The 20,695-nt window shown below is 41.7% G+C and overlaps 2 protein-coding genes across 2 annotated transcripts in view; both read right to left on the bottom strand.

Annotated features, from left to right (window-relative positions):
• Nucleotides 1-20,695, bottom strand: part of LOC130254082 (uncharacterized) — a 62,938-nt gene that overhangs the window by 32,890 nt on the left and 9,353 nt on the right. Inside the window, exons 9-12 of the mRNA XM_056493308.1 lie at nucleotides 20,021-20,167; nucleotides 19,486-19,958; nucleotides 17,985-18,187; nucleotides 16,477-16,944 (exon numbers count right to left, since the gene is read on the bottom strand). Of these exons, the coding sequence (XP_056349283.1) occupies nucleotides 16,477-16,944; nucleotides 17,985-18,187; nucleotides 19,486-19,958; nucleotides 20,021-20,167 (1,291 nt within the window). The remainder of the gene's footprint in view (nucleotides 1-16,476; nucleotides 16,945-17,984; nucleotides 18,188-19,485; nucleotides 19,959-20,020; nucleotides 20,168-20,695) is intronic.
• On the bottom strand, nucleotides 12,640-20,598 carry LOC130253503 (acyl-coenzyme A thioesterase 1-like). The gene is made up of 3 exons (XM_056492121.1): nucleotides 19,486-20,598; nucleotides 17,985-18,187; nucleotides 12,640-16,944 (listed from the first exon to the last, which is right to left on the bottom strand). Exons 1-3 carry the CDS (start codon nucleotides 19,937-19,939, stop codon nucleotides 16,342-16,344), a joined length of 1,260 nt encoding a protein of 419 aa, XP_056348096.1. The 5' UTR covers nucleotides 19,940-20,598; the 3' UTR covers nucleotides 12,640-16,341.

Here is a 20,695-nt window from a genome sequence, read left to right as displayed (position 1 = left end):
TATTTACAGCAATTAAGAGCTGTGTGACTCACTTCTGGTGGATTATAGCTTCTGACAACTTCAGGGGTTCTACAGAGGATTTGAATACAAAAGCTCCTTCTGCATTGATGCTTATCCCTGTACAAAATATTTCTGATGAGAAAAATTTCTCACTTAGGTGTGTTTCTCTTCTTCCACTCAACCATTCCTGTGACAGAAAGAAGTCAAAGTTTTCCTAATAGAGCAACTGGGAATTTGCCTTACTGAAAACACTCTCAGCTTAATTCCAGCAGCTTTCTGCCACCTGCTCCCCTTAAGCCAGCAGAGAAGGTAGACAAGTGTGAGCAGAGAGCCTGGCACTTGAAACACTGTGAGCATCTCAGCTGGTCTCAGGAAAGCTGCCCTAACCTGTGCCAAGGCAGAGTCATCCACAGAGTCTGATATTATCTCTGAATGTCTGTGTATGCATATTAGGTCAGGGTTAATTCCTCTGTTTCAGCAGCACATAAAACATGACACTTGCATAACACTGCAAATTTAAATGCTTTCGGTCTAGAAGAAAAAATATTTTTACAGGCACAAATCTTTTTAACTTCTTAACTTATATAATACCTTGGGAATTCTGAAGCTCCAAAGATTTTTATGAAGTGCTTCTTGAAACGTGAGAATCTAGAACAGAAAATCATCCCAAAGCCAAGAGAAATGTAGAGCCTTCAGCATCTCAAGGAACTAGGGTGTTTTTAACTGTAGGGCTTCCACATTCATGGTCTGTGTGGCAGGAAAGACATGATATGGCCAACAGGAAAAAAAATTGAATCTATTCAGAACATTGAATTAAGCTACCTACACTGCCCCACTTGGCACAGGATTCCAGCCTATGTGCCAAAGGCCCAAAATTAGATCTCCTGGACCTAGACAGGAAGATGTGTTCACTCAGAGACTTTAGCTTCCAGGAGCAGAGATCTGATGGGAAGCTAGATTTCAGATGATCACCTCTCCCATAAACAGCCCCAGGAAGCTCACCCACAGCCTGCCAACGCAGCAGAGCACAAACCACTGCTGCTGCCCTCCCTGCAACACACACAATTTGTACTCTGCAACCCTTCCCCATGCAATAGACATATTGCACATTGGCAGAGACCCTTGCTTTGTATGATTCAAATCCTCTAATTGTTGGTCTTCCCTACTGTGTAGTTACACACATACTGAATGCATTTGTCAGCCAAGTACTAGCAAGCAAACTGTGAACCACAAAAAGGTAAAATGTCCTGTACCAGTACTGGGAACTGGAATGTTCATCCCACAGAGGAAATCATGTTGGCACACCACCCTAAAAAGATTTCACTCCCATATATAAGAAAGATTTTGAAACATTTCTGGGTTGATGCCTCAGGACCCTGCCTACACAGCTGTTTTGGCTCAGCAGCCCCCTGGGCAAGCTGGGAGCTTCACAGCTGAGATCTAGGAAGCTGGAAGCAAAGGAATTGACCAACAGCCTAAGAACATCTAATGGGCATCTCATGCACCTGCTGACCAGCCTAGGGGGTAGCCCCTGGTAAGTGGGAGAAGCCAGCAGAGTCCTGTCATCACAGAATGATGGGCAGCCAGAGGAACAGGCCAGGTGGGTCAGCAAGGTGTACAAAAGCAGGACAGCTTTCCAAGCAGGTTTCCATGAAGTAGGAGAACCAGCCAACCCAGCAATACAGAATCCAATCAACATTTTTAAGTGAGAAGTGTTGCATCAGAAAACGCATGATCGGCTCTGTTCATCAGACACCGCTTCCTCACGTACGCTAAAACTGGGAATGGGAAGTACCTGACTTGATAACACACCACATATTTCCTCCTCCTCCTCCTCAGACCTGATGCACAAACAGCTGACAACATGGACAGATATGTGGAGCACAGAATGCCTTGTGCAATATCTTGCTTACAGTAAAAGAGAAGAGAGGAAATAAGATTTAAAATGGTAATGTACCCCCTGCTCTTTGACTTTGTCATAAATCCCTTGCACCTCTTGGGTAAGTAAGTGAGAAATTTGTTGTGTGAAATGAAAGTAGCAACAGCCAGATCACCTGAGATCACAGAAACTGCTGCAAGTCTGAGGAAAGACAAATAATATTGCAAAGAAAAAGAAACTATTTGGTTGTTGTAGAATACACATTCCATTTATGAACCCAAACACTGTATACTGACACTCTCAATGTTCAGAGAACTTGAGTGTATTCCTCATCAAGTGCCTGTACTGTGGAAGGCATCAATTTACCCAAGGTCCAGAGAGCACCAAAAGGTCCACTAGCTGTGGCATAGATCAGAAATGTGTCCCACCCTCTGAATTAATACTTTAAGATGCTTCTTGTTCCACATAGGACATTGTTTAACCTTATGTGGCTCTGAATCAAATAAAATGAATGGTTGCATTACATTATTACAGATGCAGCTAAATGCTCTTCGCTTGTCCCAAGCAAAACATCCTTCAGCTCTGGGGGGAATAACCTGGGAGTCAGAAAGTTAATTAATGGTTTCACATGGCACCAGGGACAATCTGGAAGGAGCAGTGAGCAGGGCAGCTTAATTTTCATTCAATATACTCATGTACTAGGGAGTCTATATTAATAACTCCAGTGGAAGATACTATGGTTTCCATTGTAAAACCAAGAAACAAAGATACTGTAAAGCAATTTGATGCTTTCCTAAATAGGTGTAGATCTTAAGAGTTATTTACAATCCCTTTCATCCCCAACATTTGAAAGAAGTGTACAGGTGAATCCATGCCAACCCATTTTAGTCTCTAGTGACAGGAATATCTATTTCATATCTTAATTCTAGTTCTGGTCATGATCATTTGAGCTCCACTTACTTCCTTCTGATAGATGTAGTCATCACCATCATGTGGTCTGTCTGTGTCAGGACAGGGTTTAATGAAAAACATTCCAACAACAGAGCATCTTGGGGTCTTCATTGCTACTTGTGTAGAGCTCAGCAAAGGTAAAATCCTCATCTCTTACACACTGTCTCCTGTCCCTCACCACTTCAGATTACTGAGGGGAGCTAGCCAAAATTCAGCCAGTCAAAAACCAACCCACAGTAAAATGCTGAAAGTCCAAAGCCATGTCTGTGCTATTGGAAAAGATGTGCCAAAAAGATTGAGAGATGTCGTCCTGATCTGCAGCTACTGGTAATTCACCAGTAGTCTTGTGCTTAGACAATTCCAGCTTTCCTGCTCTCCATTTAGTAGTTAACATGTGCCTTTAAAAAGCCAGAAGCTTTGATCTTCTCAGACACTTGCACACATTCCTCTCAGGAACAGTCTAATTGATACTAATAGGATAATTCACAGGTGAAGTGCCACCTCAGGTGCACCAGTGCTTGATGAACTGCAGCACAACCAAACAGACAAAGGAACATGCACAAAACATCAGCCCATTTTCCCCTCTGCTCCCTGTGAAAACCAAATGTATCACATCTTTTCAGAGGTTTAATTATTGTTAAACCCTTGTTCCTTTACTTCTATTTTCCCACACGTGTTGGTGTTTGTGTTGGTGTTCATGCATTCTATTTAGACTACAGATCTTTTTCAGAGCAAGGTCTACAGCTTATCTGGGAACTTCTATTACTTTTAACAAATCACTTCTCTCCTCAAGAAGTGTTCACTTCTCTCTTTTTGCAGTGTCACAGTACTATAAATGTCAATAAATTCTATTTCTGATATTGAAACCTGTGTCAAAGCTAAACTATATATCTTCCCTCCTACACCTTCCTTTCACATGGTGACCTCAGACTTTTCTCAGCCTCCACACCACATTCCCCCCCACATGACAACTAAATTTAAATCAAAACTGGATGATTCTCTGTTATGTGTTGCTCAATCAAACATGAGGAACTCAATTCAGGCATTACTGGGAAAAATGCATACATTGGGTAGGTCCAACTAAATATTCATAGTTGGCCTTTTGTTTTAAAAAAAAATCTATTTTTCTTCCATATTCAAGATTTTCCTTATATATCAAACATGTTTAAGAAACCCATAGCTGACCTATATCCACAGGCAGTGATGGTCTCTGTGCTTCATAAAAAGCTTCAGATGAAAAGACAAGCTGTTTCCATTATTTCAAGAAGACTCACTTTTTCATCTAACAGTTAGAATCTAACACTGAAATGCCCTTGGCACTGATAGACAATGCACCTCTTCCAAAAAATATGGAGTACTAGAGCTTCCCAGACAATACCTTGCACAAGACAACACATAAAAGTTTCCTCAGAAGGAGCCTTGGTTCCAGGGCCTGAGGTTCATAAAACCACAAGGGGAGGAAACACCCATCCTTCCCCTCTTTCACAGCCTTCTTCCCTGAGCAAACATTTTGAAGGCAGTTCCTGGAGACAAACCTTGAAGGATTTCCTCAGCCAGTTTCCATTTCTTATTGGTATTCCTACAGTAGAGGCACCAACCCTTCATTTGCATCTCATCTGTGTCAGAGGGTTTCAGTCTTTCCTGTTTATAGTTTATATACCATCATGGCAGCAGTGCCATTAGGGTAATTATAGTTCTGTTTGGGCTCCCCTGCACACTACCAGGAGACACTTTGCCTCAAATACTGAGGTCAGCAATTTCCAAGATTTGCAGAACAAGGACAAATTGTTTTGGCAATATGCCCAACTTATTCCCAAGCTTGACCCACCACTGCAGGAGACCCCATCTGCTCCTCTACATTACTGTTTATACCTTCTGCTTTAGGCTCATCTTCCTCCAGGATGAACCACACCATGTTTTATCCTCTACAGAAGCTCCCATACTGAAGGCCACCACCAGCACAGAGACCAATGGGAAATTCTTCCAGTAAAGATAATCACAGAAGCAAGGGTGAGGGGAAATAGGAGAAATCACAGGCCAAAATCATATCTAAGTTTTTCTAAATAAACATCAGTGGAACATACTTCTAAGCTGGTTTTACATTGCAAGTAGCAAGAGGAAACACAAAATAATTTGCTATTCACAAATGTACACACAAATGGACTCACAGTCTTCCAAACCCACTCATTGCTGCCTCTGCAAGGAACAGGACACCTCATTTCTGCTGTAGCTTATGAGATCTGACAGTCCAGGTTTTATTTAGCATTTAATCTCAGGTCACATTCAAGACCAGACTAACACAGCTAATTCCTCAATTTATGCCATTGCACTGAAATTCATACTGAGGCACCTGAATTTTCAGAGCACTATGTTTTGTAGACCTAATAATTCTAAATATGACTTGACTGTGCATTTAAACTGAAGATATGGCCCTTGAACAGATATATTGTAAATGAATTCCTGGTCCAAACAGACAAGGTAGCAAAACTATCACTAAGAAATACACACCTTAAACCGGCTCTATTGCTCTCAGCAGCTCTGCAGAGAGTAAGCTCCACACAAAGCACAGCAGCTGGCTTAGGGAAAGCATTGCAGCCACCTAATGTGCTAACCAGCAAAACAAAGCAGCATGCACTCCCCATGGGTGTTAAGCCATTGCCAGACTGCTTCCTATAAAACAATAATCCGACCTACACGGGGACTGCTACTCCAGCCTCACTTATCACTCACAGAAGAAACAATGCACACCAACACTTAGCCCTGCATGAGATTTTGCAGCCTTTTGACACACCCTGAGCCAGATAGCATCTGCTTGGCTAAGGCTGGTACTGTATCTGTACACAACTGTTTCTCTCCCTGTTGCTATAGCCGTGCATTCTGAAACTCCTGAAACACGCAATACATCAGGTTTTGGCACGGCTCTCTTGGGCAGGTGTGTTGTGCAATGCATTCCTCAGAGCTAGCAGGATATTAATATTAAACAGCATTTTGTGGGTCCCAGGAGATGCAGTTTATATTGCTCTGAGCACCATGAGGCCAAGTTTCCCCTATTCAGTAGGGCCAAAGGCTGTTGCAAATTCAGATACACAAAGACAGAAGGAGAAACGAAGAACTGTGACTGAAGTTTAGGACAAGTCCAGCACAGATGGATTTTTAAATTTCTAACTTGCAACAATTTAAGATAAAGCTTCCTATACAAGGATGTTCCAAAATGCAGACATCTGGAGAAAAAGCACTTCTGGGCCAAAAATTTTCTGACGTATTCCAGGAAGGTAAGGGAAGCTGAGAAAGAGATGTTTTGTGTAAAATATCTTCCTAAAACTCTCCTACTGTGAAGCTTTTGTGACCTTGTCACTTCTGCTGGAGTGTCTCCTTAGATAACACCACATGGTTGGGATACTTTGGAAACTTGGAATTGCTAGGCTTTGTTGCTAGAGGGTTTGGTGACAGTGACACCCTGTGGCAAATCGCTTAGGATGGAAACAACAAACTCATGGAAAGGACAGTGTACAGGTTTCTCATTCTTCTTTGGCTTTATTGAATTTGTCTTAGGTATGCTTGAAACTATAATAACTAGAGAGAGTAAACTAGGTTAGAATCTTCATCTGAACAGGTAAACAAAGCCAGAGCCAATGACCATTTTGGATTTCAGCATATGTTCAGAAGTCTAAAGTTTGCAAAATTGTGCAATAAAACCTACCTGTAAGTTCAGCAAGTAAATACCCATAAGAACAGTTTGCACATATGTCAAAACATCACATTCACTTGACAGATGCAAGAAACTTGTAGAACTATGATTCAACATTCTCAAAAAAGCACATCTGGAAGTTGTACTTAAATATCTATGGTTTAATTGTGCAGTAGTATCACTAAAACTTGCAATTCATTTTGAAAATAGAGATATATTTGCCTTGCTCTCATGGCTTGTGTTTCTTCCAAATAGATGCAAATATCCCCACTTATTTTTACAGATATTTCTGTGCTAAGTATTTAAAGTCACAAGTGGGAATATTGCTGCCAGGTATGTTCTCAGTAGGTTTGTTATCACTCTGCATTATATAATATGGTGACTGATGTGATGAATCATCTCTCCCTAGCACAGTCCTTTTTTCCAAATGAGGTGCTGCACACTGAAAAGATTCAGCTCATGACAAATGGTAAGAATGGGCAGATCTCTTTGAAAGACAAACACACAGGCAAGCAAATAGGCGGATGAACACTGAATACAGAATATTCCTCAAACAGAAAGAAAATCATATCTTAATTAGCTCTTCACAGGGAATATATTCACTCAGCAGTACTATCAAAAAAATTAATGTTCATCAAGAAATGTGTATTTTGAGGAAGTGTTCTGAAGACCTTGTTCTCAAGAGCAGAAAGAGAGTGAAAATACAACAGTATGACTCCCACTGTGACAGGCTTTGCAAAGTCAGTGTGCCATCAGTGTTGCCTTTTTTACTGATTAGTTAGATAATCAGTATAATGCTGGTGTCATTTTTTCTGTTCCATATTGAACTCCTGGTGAGCAATTTATCTATTTAGTGCATCTGAATGTAAATGAAACAGATTAGTTTAAAATGTGATCTAAAAGGCTTTCCACCTACATATATAATAGTCTGTATATACATAGCAGTTAGGGCCTAGGAAGTGCCAGCTAATTAGACACAGGACTTTCTGACTGCTCCAAACAAGGGTTGGAGTTGAGGAAGGTTACTGACCTGACCCTTCAGATTTTGTCACCCAGACTAGTGAGATTATGCTGCCATCTTGTGACCTGTAAATTTTTCTTAGCTACAAGTGACAGAATTTTCCCCCTAGACTGGGAGGACAGAGTACATGATCTCTCTGGAACAGAGGTGCATTAATGATGCTCTGAGCAGCTGAGCCCTCTTTTATTTTCAGACTCACACTGTCTCTCCTTAGCTTTCCCATCTGTCTCTCATGGGTTGCACCCTTCAATGTCCACATGGCTGCTAAAGGAAGTGCTGTCCATGGACAGGCCCAAGGAGAGAGCAGAGACAACCCTGCAGAGGAGATGAAACCCGTCAAACTTATTTTGAAGGGCTAGGGCTTTGTAATAAAGGCTACAGAATGTCCCCTGCTGCCAAGAGAATCATATATTCTGGAAAGCAAAACACACACTTAGCCAGCAGTTGAAAATTACAATATACACTCAAAAAAAAAAAAAAAAAAAAAAAAAAAAAAAAAAAAAAAAAGGAAAAAAGACATATTCTTTACAGCTGGGAACCATTATTATAAATTATTACATTGTTTTGTACATTGAGGATAAAATTTTCCTCTCCATCTTTCTTGTTTGAAAAATAAAAAAAAACGGTGTTACAATTTACTGTATTCTGAATCTAAATAGGATTGTTCCATCTGGTCACATGAAATAAAATAGCTGTATGTCAAATGATTATGCTGTTCCCTGAACAATACAGACTTCAGCTGTGCAGTGACTGCTTACACAGCACTTTGAAATACCTGGAAAAAGGGATAGTGTGGCTGCAATCACATTGAAAGCAAGCTGAGATCCTCTCTCCTAGTAACACCCCATTCTTTCCTTATACCCCAACCACGTTTTCCATGAGTGTGTATTCCCACAGCACTTTTGAAGACACAGAATCAAACCTTGAAGTGCTGGCAATACAGAATGCATGGCAAGGCAGGAGCAGGCACATACCAGGAACAAGCAGGCTCGAGGGTTCTGAGCCAACAAGGCAGCTGCTCTGAGCTCATTGTCTGGGAGAGCCCACAAACAGCATGGACAGCTAAAAGGTTCCCTCAACACCTGGAGACAAAACATCAGTCTTTCCTCACTACCAAAGCCTCAACCACCATTATACACCCAAACCATATTTCCTTTCAAGCCTTGTTTGCCAAAGTAAACCAAAACATCCTGCACTTAGTTTCCAATCAGAGTTTCCAGGACATACTGTGTTTTCTTCAGGATATGGCATAGCAGAATAAGAGCTCCCAACTAGCCACTGAAGGTTATGTTTACCCATACAGTAAACCATGATTCTAGAATATGGAAAGAGGAAAAATTAATATACTAACCCAGCATTCATTTCTGTAAGATGTTGATCACTTTGGCACCAATTTAATACTTTCAGATGTGTAAAATCCCACTGATAACAATTGGAAGTCCTTCAGGATGTGTGCCAGCTTTTCTCATAGTAATCTCATGGTCAAAAGTCCTGGAGACAATGTTCAGCACTCACCTAGTGAGCTGAAATGAGAAGCCTAGAGCAGACTGATATTGCTGAAGAGACCCTTCCTTTCCTCTGACAGGGGTAGAAGACCTACTTAAGATAGCAGAAGATATTCTGTTAGAAAACTTTCATGAATCCAGACTATGTTCAAGGACTGTTGATATTTTAGTGCTATGGAAGTAAGTCAAGGGTACATTGGAAATCCATAGCTGGCAATGACATACCCTTTCTCTCTTGCAAACTTAATCCACATACAGAAATGGACAGCCACATATTAATGAAAGAGGTAATATTTCCCTGTAGAAATCCCTGTCATGTCAGCATTTGCACCTCCATATTCTTAAATATGGAGTTCCAGTTCCAGATATATAGATGTTTTATTTTTAGATAAAATCCACCTCTGCAACAGGAGTTTGTACTTGGTCTGCCATTTCTTCCTCATTTCACAAGGAAGGCCTAAGACCTTCCAGAAACACTGAGTGAGCCCTTCTGCCCTAGAGGAAACACAATCTTTAAATTTTTCTAATATATAATCTCCTCCCTGTTGCAGTAATACATCAGGCTCTTCCTTCTCTGATATAGTCTGTTCCCAGAAGGGATTCAAGTTGCAGCAGCAGTCCAAAGATTAATGGAGGATTAATGGAGGAGTTAAGTCCATATCAGTGCTAAGTGAAATACGTTGTAGTTTGAAAGTCTACTAATCAGATAAAAGCCTGAGATCTGATAATTAATAAATTTCCTTTCAACCTCATCACAACAATCTGATCACCTGTATTACAAGAGATACAGAATTCATTTTGCGAAGTTTGTCAAGAATAAGAACTCAAAGCTGGCATTCTTCTAAAGAGACACGAGGAAAGAAAGAATAGCAGAATTAAGGAAAACTAATGGAGGAAAACTCACATAGGATGAGAATAAAACAAAGGACCAAGAAGAGATAAATTGTAGGAGCTCAGACCTCTGGTTGCCTAGGGGCAACTGCAGAAGGGAATTGGGGTTTAGTCTGTGGCTCCTGCCTGAAACTGGAAGTAGGTACATGCTGTGCCTGCTGTTTCTATGGTACCAGCAGAAGACAGAGCTGCAGAATTGCCAGCCAAGCAAACAGCATTATGACATCCAAGCTCATCATAGCATCTCTTATTTCAAAGAAACATTTTTTAGATTATTATTGGCTTTTCAGAAAACAGAGCTTTTTTTCCTTCTGTTTTTCAGCTGACAAGTCTGGAGAAGAAGTTTGGAGGCACACAACCACATCCTTTCAGAGGCATGAAAATATTGAAAACATCCTTAAATATGCTTTCAGTTTTTACACCTCTTCAACGAAAACCTAAAACCCATGAAGAAAAATCTAACAAAGACAAAAGTATTCCTGACTGTCTCCACATGGAATCTTGCATTGGAGAACTGGGGACTGCAGCAAGGAGAAAGCATCTTTACCATCCACAAACACTCATCTGCTCCTAGAAGAACTATATTCAACATACCAAGTAACATTCTATCGAAAATCTCCCTGACTCTGGGATCTCATGTACACATGGTGATCCTCAGAAAAATCACTGTCTGTTTTTCAGGTGTAGCAGGAGGCTCTGTCTTCCAGAAACACCTCATGAGGAGAATTCTGCACTGTTCCACAGACAGGATAGCAGGGAAGCAGCTGAGACATGCACAGGCACTGCTCAAGTCACAACCATGTGTACAGTGATTTACCCTGAACAGCTCACTCAGAGGTCACAAAAGAAATGTGTTTTACTATGTCAGTGCTATATGAAATGACCCTGCTAAGAGCTGGAAGAGCTGCAGAGTAATTTATGAGACTAACCTCTGGATTTCTTTCAGAGCCCAGGAAATCGCATTCCTTTGAAGCCTGGATTGATGTTCATTGATAATACAAAATTATGTTCTTCTGCAAGGAGAAGAAAAGCAAAGCAGAAGGACTGGAAAGCCAAATAGCCTTATGTGGAAAACTGAGAGGAATGAAGAAGGATAACAGTGGTCTTAAAAAATTCTATTCTCCTCTCAACCCAGCTGAAGGGAGAACCTGCACATGCAAAGTACTGGGAGCAAATTACTTAAAAAGTCAAATGTTCTAAAAAGTTCAAGCTATCTTAAATTTGTGATTTGAAAGGTACAGTGGTATTACCTGCCTCAGACCATCACCATCCTCAGTGGGGTGTCCACTATAAGGCTAATAAGGCAGACAGAATTGATAAAAATACCAGAAAGCAAATGGAACAAACAGCAAATGAAGCAGAGAGAGAAGGCAGCTCTGGCCTGAGTAAGACTGAACTCTCACTGAGGTAACTATTAGGCACTAGCACCTTTCAGGTTCAAAGCCTTCTCTCAGGCCTGACAAGAGGAAAGAGCCATTCTTTTGCTAGTGGACAGTGGTTTTTAGACTACACAAAACATGCTTTAGTAGCCAGAGAAAACCTGGAAAAAAAAAAAAAAAAAAGAGAAAAGTTAATCTCCAGTCTTCCTCCCCTCCTCTTTTGGGCATAGTATTCCAGAAGAATCAAGGGAAACACTGACAAGATGCATCTTAAGCAATATATCCTAAGGAAGCTGAATTACCAAATGAGTCACTTTGCTTTATATTATGTGAAAGGTAACTCTCGGTAAAGCTCTCATCTCATGAAAATATAATAAGATTTCAAAACCTATTGCTCTAATGTGGAATAAAATTTAAGCCTTTTTCCTGAAGCCATCATAAGCACTAATGTACAGATCAACAAAAACCCGCTGATCAGAACACAAATCTGGGAAATGGAAGAACTTTATCAGACAAAGACAAGGCATGAGTTTCAGCCTTCTAAACCCCATGGAGAGCCTCAGCTTTTAGGTTAACAGCTATTTCAAGGAGACTTCTACCACCAGTCCTTAAGAGGATAAAACTGAGTCATGCAACTAAATGCTAACCTTTACCCCAGTGGGAGAAAACCTATTTTTTTTAATACCTTTCTTACCTCAGGATTCTCTAGCAATTAGAGAACAAAAAAACCATATTATTTTCAAGTCTGATGAGTAACCGGAAAATCTGAATGGTAGAGACAATAAGAGATAAAATAAATAAAATTTGCTCCTTGGTTTCTACATTGACCTCAAAGTGAAGGAACTTGAGAAAATTTCTATAACCTGTCACTAGAGCTTCAGTAATGGAAAGCAGTTATTACCTCTTCATAAAAGCATTAATTCTCAATGTCCCAAGACAATAAGTATACTAATAATACGTGATTGTGAAACCTCTTAGTTCAGAAAGTGAATAAAACGTGGGTTTCAGTGACTTGTTTATGAGTAGATCCTGTGTCCTGTGTTAGCTGGTGATACCATCCCACATTGTCTGACAGAGAAAAGTGGATTCAGCCTGTGGCTGAGTAATGGGCACTATGCTGATCCCTGGAATCCCAGGGCAGGCAGGGCTCACCATACACTCACCTCCAGCATTGCACAGTGAAACCATCTGGTTTGTGGGACTGAGCCATGGTGCTTTCACTTGCACATGCCTGTCTTCTGCCAGGAGGAGATTTCTGCTGGGAAACCTACATTCTACAGGAAACAAACAAAACAAAACAAAACACCACACACAAAAAACAAAGTTATTACACAACAGATTTTTTTAATCATATAATATCTCTACTTGGAAGTGACCCATAATCTTTTGGTTTTTCTTTTCTTTACACTCTTCATTCCTCCCCTCCATTCCAACAGACATTTATATATATCCACACACTCACACACCTCCTTTTATGAAGGAGAGAAACTAAAGAATTGATACTCCTTAAATTCACACTTTTTCTTTCTTTTCTTTGTTTTCACAATTTATGTCTCTATGTTGGCTAATTTTTGATTTGTCTAGCTGGATTACAATTTTGATTTTGGATGCCTGGAATTGGAATGGTCTGGTTCATGATCAGTGGGACAGATGCAAAACTGTTAAAGATACAGAAAAAAAAAAAAAAAAAAAGAAAGCAGACATTATATTCTCAGGTGAGGGAAGACAGCCACAGAAAGAACAAGATTCTCTAGAAGGCCTGAAAGAGCAGAATTGCCCCTGCATACTGCTGATCTAAATGGAGCCTAGGAGGTCTCAGCTTTACAGGGAGTGGTATACAGACTGCCATGGAAGCAGTAAGTGCTGTGCTGTTTAGTGATTTGATGTGATATATCCACCAAAAATACAGACTACTGACCCCATTTTCTTCCACTATAACAGTAGTGATGGCATTAGGTATCAAAGTACTTTTCCTGCTTCAAGATGACATATCTCTGATCTGAAATAACCCAGAGATGGGAGAATGGCTGGAGTCAGAGCACTGTGCAGCCAAAAATAATCCATTTTGAGCTGGTGCTGGATGTTTGAGAATGTCACAGTGACACTGTCCAGGGACAGATTCTACTAGATGGCACAGATTCATTACTATCTTGCTGAATTTCTAGCATATTAAAATAATAGCAGTGCATTTGAACTTCCTCTTCTAGATGAAAGCAGAGATATGCACATGCTCTGCTCCTATCCAGGACGTTTCCTTTGAACCATCTATCCAGCTCATCTATTATCTGACTCCATATTTCACAATTTTCTCTCCATTGTCGAACATCTCACTCCTTCAGGAGCAGATCAGTTGTAAACAGGGGCAGCACACAATGAGCCACCAAGCACTCACTTCACTGGATACAGAAATGGATTCACAATTTAGAATCAGCTGGACTAGTTATTACACACATAAATAAGAAACTAGCACAGTTTTTAGTTATCTTGGCACAGTATTGCTCACCCCTGCTTCTCCTGATAACCCCATGCATGTTCCTGCTGCTTCATTCTTTGATCCAGCAGAGCATTTTACTCTTCTTTTCATTGTTTTGTTTTCCACAGGATTACCTCTTAGTTAGATCACTAGCCAGAAAAAAGGCATAACTGTCCCTCTGTGCAACAAGGTACTCTTAAAAGAAAAAATAAAAGCACACCATTTACTGAAGTGATTTTAATGTAAACATAAATTCCCAGTTTTAAAGGAAAATGTTGGAAGATCAGCAGCTTAAGCAATTGAAAAGATGCAATCCTAAATATATAGAATGTAACTTAATTATTTTTCTCTAAGTGCTATCCAGAGTCAGGGTACAGACATTTTTAGGTTTAATGCAAATTTTGCACAGACAGTTTTTTGAGATTCAGCATTTCTAATTTTTGCCCTCAACAATGAAAAATAGCAGAGATATTTTGCAGTAAGTGCTGCAAGGAGCACTAGTTCATTGGAAATATTAATCTTTCTTCTCCCCAGACTTAAACAAATCATCACTTTCTCTGTGCTTAATACAACATTTGGCTCGGATTCCATTTCTGAATAACATATACACAGCACTAAAAAGTGAAGAATAGTGAAATTTTTTTCTGAAATGGTAGAATTATACATAATTAAGCAAAATACTAATATAGAAAAAAATTTACTATTTGTATTTTGTCATTAAACACTGGTCTTATCCCACAGCTTGCTAACAAATGATCTGGTATGTATTAAATAACTTAGACTTTCAAGCACACACAAGGAAGAGAGACCAGAAATGGGGAAAAGTGACTTCTAGATTATACCACACAACCTATATTGCCATCTTTTACTTCATTCCTCCTGTTGTGTGGCCATGAAACAACCTCACTTGCAGACACTGCTTCACCTGAAGAAGCTCCTAGGCTCGGAGAAGCACATTTGCATTGAAATTTCCTTGCTCAGCATGGTCCTTATTAAAATTCCACTGAATCCTCAAATACCCACTACTTCTGCAGAGACAGCTCCTTTCTCAAAGATGTTTCACCTCTTCTGCACCTGTGGTTTACTTTTTGCTAATAAAGGCATTTTGACTACTTTCATTCTGCAGTTTCCTCCAAGTTATACTGTAGGTGTATCAAAATGCTTCAGGGTCAGTTTTCAACGCAAATATGAAAAGTTTTAAGAATATATTGGGCAAATCAGCACTCTCCATTTTTTGCCTGATTCCATGGTAGCTAGGGAAATCATCCTGCCCTAAAAAAGCATTGCAAGACATACTGTTCCCTTATAGTAAACTTGTTCATAGCAGATTACATGTGGGGAGATTCTCAGTTCTTAAGAGGCTTGTCACAAGCTTTTCTTATTCTCAAAATAGAAATGTAGTGCACAGTGTTAAACAGTGGGTGACTAAGAATCAAGATGAGATCTTTCAGTTCAAGCTAGTCCTTTGATACTCTATTTTATCTGAAGCACTTTTCAATTACAAGCAGATTACAAGAACAGATTTTCCCATTCAATTTCCATTAGATTTATCAGGTGAGCCCACAGCTGTCTGCTTTAGTGGCAGGACCACTGAGCAACCCATCTCACTGGGCTCCTGGGAACTCAGCGGCAGTGGCTTTACTGTTCCCCCCAAAATGGAGACAGACTAACTTTTGACCACATGAGAGCAAGTACTTGGCACATCTGTATCACCCCCATCTTGAACACTGTGCAAAAATGCAGACTCCATCACTTCTCTTCCCAAAAGAGGGTGAGGACTCCTGCTCACAGCCTCTGCAATCAGGTGAAGTAACAGCTTGTGGCTACACCAGGATTGTTCCTTAATATATTGACAGGTGCACAGCTGGCTGAAGGCTTCATTCAGATAATTTCAAATAAACTGTGCACACACAGATAAACTGCATGTTGCACATTGCACTCATGGAGTAGTGCAGTGAAAACTTTACCCTAATAAGGAACTTCTGTGGAGTCAGCAGGAGATACAACCAGGGTAATCTGGGTAAGATTCACTCCTGGATTTTGAGGTACCAGAAAAAAAAAAATGTTATCACTGCACTTCAGATTAATCCCTCTACCTTTAGCTGAGATCAGTACTGCAACATTTTTACTACAAAATGGGAGAAAACAAAAGAAAGATGAGCATACTAATGTGTTATCCAATAAAAGTGCTGTTTATATCTAGGTTAGTTAAAGGTGCAACACTAAACCATTCAAAACTCCTCCTGTGAGAGAATTTCCTCTTATGAAAGGAGATGGTTGCATACTGAGGGCAAAGATAGCTCAGCACAAATGTGATTTAGATGATGGGATGCTGGGTTGTTTTTAGACTACAGATGGTGCCAATCTACTGTGAAGGTGGGGCCAGATGTCAGCTGAAATTCAACTAAAAATGGGAAATTATTTGGGGAATGAAAATAAACAACTATGCAACAGTGGGGCTTAGAGGAAGGCAGTCCAGGGAACTTCTGGTGAGTTTCCAAGATCCAGTGAGTGCTGAAATACCCTCCCTGGCCAGCATCTATGACAGCTTCCACTACAGCTTACTCTTAGGGGTGTCTGAGTCCATCAAATGTCTCCAGAAAAAGGCCTGTATCCTGCACCATGCATCCTCTTGGGCTCTAGCATGCTCTCTCCACTGCCCTCCCCAATGCACCAACATCCCAAGCACCCTGTGGATGGAAACTTTGCACAGAGGCAAGTATGGTGGCTCCAAGAGGTGCCCTGCTCCGGAATAGGAGTAAAACTCCACCTCCCGGCCGTGCTGCTGAAGGCGCTGAACAGCATCCTGGCAATAGAGGGCACTTTTCCAGTTCATGTCATCCAGCCCAGACAAGAAGAGGAACTTGGCTAAGGACTTCTCCACAGGAATGCGGCAATTCCAGGTTGCTGGGTCCGTGTGATCGTCTACGACATCTGAAAAATCTACTAGTCCAGACTCATCACTGATCTTCATCCTCCCCAAGTCATATGGGTGAACAGGAAGAGTGAAGCCATCCCCCTTCAGGGGAATGAAGGAATTAAAACAACTTCCAGATATGCTGACAGCTGCCTTGATGCCAGGTAGAAATGTGGCAATGGAAAGGGCTAGATCACCTCCTTTAGACAAGCCCAAAACACCAATCCCAGTACCTTTCACCTGAAACAGAATTATGAAAACAGTATTATTAACTACTCTTTACTTCCTGAGCTGACATAACCTCTCCAGTTCTGGTTTCTCACTCATCCAACTATAACACATATTTTGACCCTTCTCTGTGTCTGTTCAGGTTATATTATTCCCTCATCTATCCCACTGCTGAGCCTCCAAAAGAGTGACTATGAATTGTACAGCTCCTCAATATTTCTCCTTCTGTAACACATTTGCCTCCTGTTGACCTGTATAGACAAAGCATCCTTGCTCCCTCCACATCCCAGCTCAGCTTGCTCTCAGTACAGTGTTTCTTACAGTTCCTCTCTCCAAGCCACTTTCTCCTGGGTTTCCTAGCATTGGATTTCTTCATTGCAGTTTCTTCTATACTCTCCTACAGCTGTTATCTTCTGTTTTGTCTTGGAAGACATAATGTTCGTTACATCTGAGGCTAAGTGAGCCCAATAGCTGTTTAGACCAACTTATTTCTAGTGAAGGCCCTTCACATTGAATTCTAGATGTTCCAGAGCTCCCTGAGGAACAATACAAACAAGCAAGGCTGAATTCTGTTCTCACACTGCCTACAATCCTGGTGTCCATGTGATAGAAAGAAAATAACTTTGCAAAACAAATACACTTTAAGTAGCATGGCATTAAAATTTTAAATGCTACTTGATTCCTCTTGGTCACTTTTGGGTTAAATATACTGATACTGACAAAGTGTCTTTCTTGTCCCATACACTTGCTCAATACAGCCTCAACTTCTTAAGATATGTCACACCTCCAGTGCTACAATTGCAAAGGATTCTATTGTTAGAGTGCTTTATTACTGTCCTGCAAAACTTACTCAGAATCAAAAGCCTGCAACGTCTCAGAAAAAAAAAAGCAAAAAAGCCAGTGGATTTTTTTCCCTTCTAAAATCATAAAAGACTATTAAAAGTAGTAAAAAATTACTATTTCCTGCTTAAGCAATTTTGTACTTCAAGTCTAGGAATCGATTAGTAAACTGGAAAATAGTTTCAGGAAGAGCACCAGAATTTGTCACTTACCTGCTGCTGCTTCCGCAAGAAGTTCACAGCCTCTTCAAAATAACTCAGTTCAAGAATCTCTGGCATAGCAGGGATATCTTCAAAGGACATGTAAGCAAGAGCCAGAGTCACAAAGCCTCTGCTAGCCAGGAGACTTGCTCTGTATTCAATAAGACCTCCTCCAGATCCATACAAATCAATAAGTCCAGGGAATGGGCCAGGTCCTGCAATGAAAGGAGGGTGCATATATAACCAAAAGAAAAAGTTCCTATGGGTGTCCTTTGGTGGTGCCCCCTCAGCACACATCAGGACAGTAGATATCAGAAGAAAATCATCCTCTGAAGCTCTCCATGGTGGGTATCATTCTCAGGAACACACAAAATGACTGTAAGAACATTAATTTGCACATTTCTTTTCTCTCAGGAACTCATTATAGGAAGTTCACACATTCACCTCCTCCTCTCATCCTGAATTTCAGCTGGCATTGGCCTACAACTCCTCAGGCCATTGAGGATCATTGAAGAAACAGTATTACAGCAGCAGTGGCTCTTCTTTAGGAACTATGCCAGCAGCTATGCCATGGAGGGAATACTTGGATTATAAAAGACACTCACAAATGCCAGAACTGACCTGTGCCAATTCAGGCCTCAGTAAGATCTGAGCAACTATCCCTGAGCTCCTGAGCTCTTCTGCAGCAACAGGACCTTCCTTTCCTGATGCTAGTCTGCCCATTCTCATAGCCAGATTTCCTTTACAAAATGTGGTGCTACTGCAGCTGCAAAGGTCTGTTTGTTAATTACAGAACAAGACAGCCACATTTAAGTGCCATTCAAGGAACAGAAACACTTCAGGCTTAAAGCAGTTTTGCAGGATCCATTCTCAGCGCTGTCTGCATACAGAGTTATAAATTATAGCACCTGTTTAATTAAAGATCTTGCTTTTCCCATTTGTCTCCCATCTCCCTAAGTATCCCATGCAGTCCAGCTCAGTCAGGAAGAGACTTCTTCCTTTAGCTTTTCCTTAGCTAAAGAGAGACACAAAGGTCCAGAACCTGCAGGAAGATCTGTAGCAGCTGCTGAGGGCATGGTTCTTCAGCCTAGGCTGGCTGCAGCCTGAGTCCAGTGCTCCCACCATGCCTGGTCATTCTTCACTCCACAGCCAGAGCTGTCACACATCACAGCTCTGCCAAGGACCAGGGGCCTCTTTGTCCTGCCAGCTAAACAGAAAAGCTAAGAAATAAACACACTTTTTGACAAAGCTCTCACTGCAGGAGAGGTTAACTAGAACAACCAGGAGACATCTTGTGCTACCACTGCTGCCCTCCCTGCAGCACCATTCCCCTGTTTCGACAAGACCTGCTCCTCTTTGCTCTGCTGTGATGATCCAGGCACCTGGACCAGGCACAGGCTGAGGAAATGTTAGCTGAGGCTTTGCTCTGGGTTGCTGAGTGCATTCAGGGACCACGGGGCATAATACGTGCTGTCAGTCATACCTGGAAAACCAGAATGGAATTAAAACTCACCAGGAGGGAGGAAGAGGGTTGCTCTGAGACGACCTTCTCTGACCGAAATCCTCTTCACTCCCTCTCCTAAAAACCATCGTTCATGGGTGCATTTTCCCAGCAAGTGGCTCATGTCCCCATGGCCCTCATACACTTCCAAGTCCACACAGAAAGGGGTCAGGACGTTCCTCTTTGCCAGCCGTTTATGGGGCGTTTTGGACTGCAGAGCCCAGAGCAGCCCCATGGGCTCCACTCCCAAATAGCTGCCCCCCAGCGCCGGGGAGCGGCCGAGGTCCAGCTCCCCGCCGCTCCCAGCCCTGTAGAGAGCGTGGGCTTGGAAAAGCTCCCCGCTCTCGTCCAGCAGGCTGGCTCGCAGCGTGACCGCCTGCAGGGGCCGCAGCCCGGCCACACGGATCTGCACCGGCTCATCGAACAGGCACCTGCGGGAGGGCAGCACGGACACCCGCGCCGCCATCGCAGCCGGCACGGAGCTGCTGCCAGGCACGGGCACCTGCGGGACACAGCCTCGGCACCCTGCTCCCCTCGGGACTAAAACCTCTGCTCAAAGTCCACAGGGATCATCGTGACCGCTTCCTTCAGCACGGGCTGCTGGGAGACGTAGTTCAGAGCCGCCTCTCTCCAGGCTCCCCGGCTCGGGTGGCACCTTGCCCGGGCACAAGCTGTCACTTGCTCTTGGCGGGTACTGTTACTTCGAATTACAGAGAGAGACTACATTCAAAACTCCAAAGCAGCAAAGAGATATCCAAATTGCCGCACCCCCCCAGCTGCAGGAAATTCCATATTTGACGACGGAACTGGCTTGGGAACCTTCGCCAGGGCACAGTAAACACAAAGAAGCCGGAATGCCTAAGTAGCATTACATCTTAATCTAGCCACGAAACAAAGCCTGCTCTTGATCCCTCTCAAGCTTCCTGCAATTTGGGGTAAGCACCACGAGTCAAAGTGGAACTTTATGCTATGTTTCTTTAAAAAAAGCAAAATAAACACAATTACTATATTTTTCTTCCCAATTATTGACTTCCCCCATATTGACAATGTTTCTAATGAACTATTTGAAGAGTTGACAATAAACACCAGCTTTAGGTTTTCATACACAACAGTACTACATTTTTGCAATGTCTGTGAATTTAACAGCCTTCTAGTCCTGCCCTGGGATTCTCAGACATGTGAGTAGTCTCATCCCATTCTGAGAAAATACAAATAGGAATTC

Source organism: Oenanthe melanoleuca, chromosome 5 (assembly GCF_029582105.1).
Source record: "Oenanthe melanoleuca isolate GR-GAL-2019-014 chromosome 5, OMel1.0, whole genome shotgun sequence".
NCBI classification, from domain to species: domain Eukaryota; kingdom Metazoa; phylum Chordata; class Aves; order Passeriformes; family Muscicapidae; genus Oenanthe; species Oenanthe melanoleuca.
Note: the sequence above shows the minus strand (reverse complement) of the source record. Positions and strands in the feature narration are given on the sequence as shown.

Excerpts from the sequence above, each read along its gene's own strand:
- LOC130253503 (XM_056492121.1), bottom strand. The coding sequence starts at position 19,939 with ATGGCGGCGCGGGTGTCCGTGCTGCCCTCCCGCAGGTGCCTGTTCGAT. Across the intron at positions 18,188-19,485 it reads AACCCTCTTCCTCCCTCCTG|GACCTGGCCCATTCCCTGGA; the intron begins GTGAGTTTTAAT and ends CTTTCATTGCAG. Across the intron at positions 16,945-17,984 it reads TCTTGCGGAAGCAGCAGCAG|GTGAAAGGTACTGGGATTGG; the intron begins GTAAGTGACAAA and ends ATTCTGTTTCAG.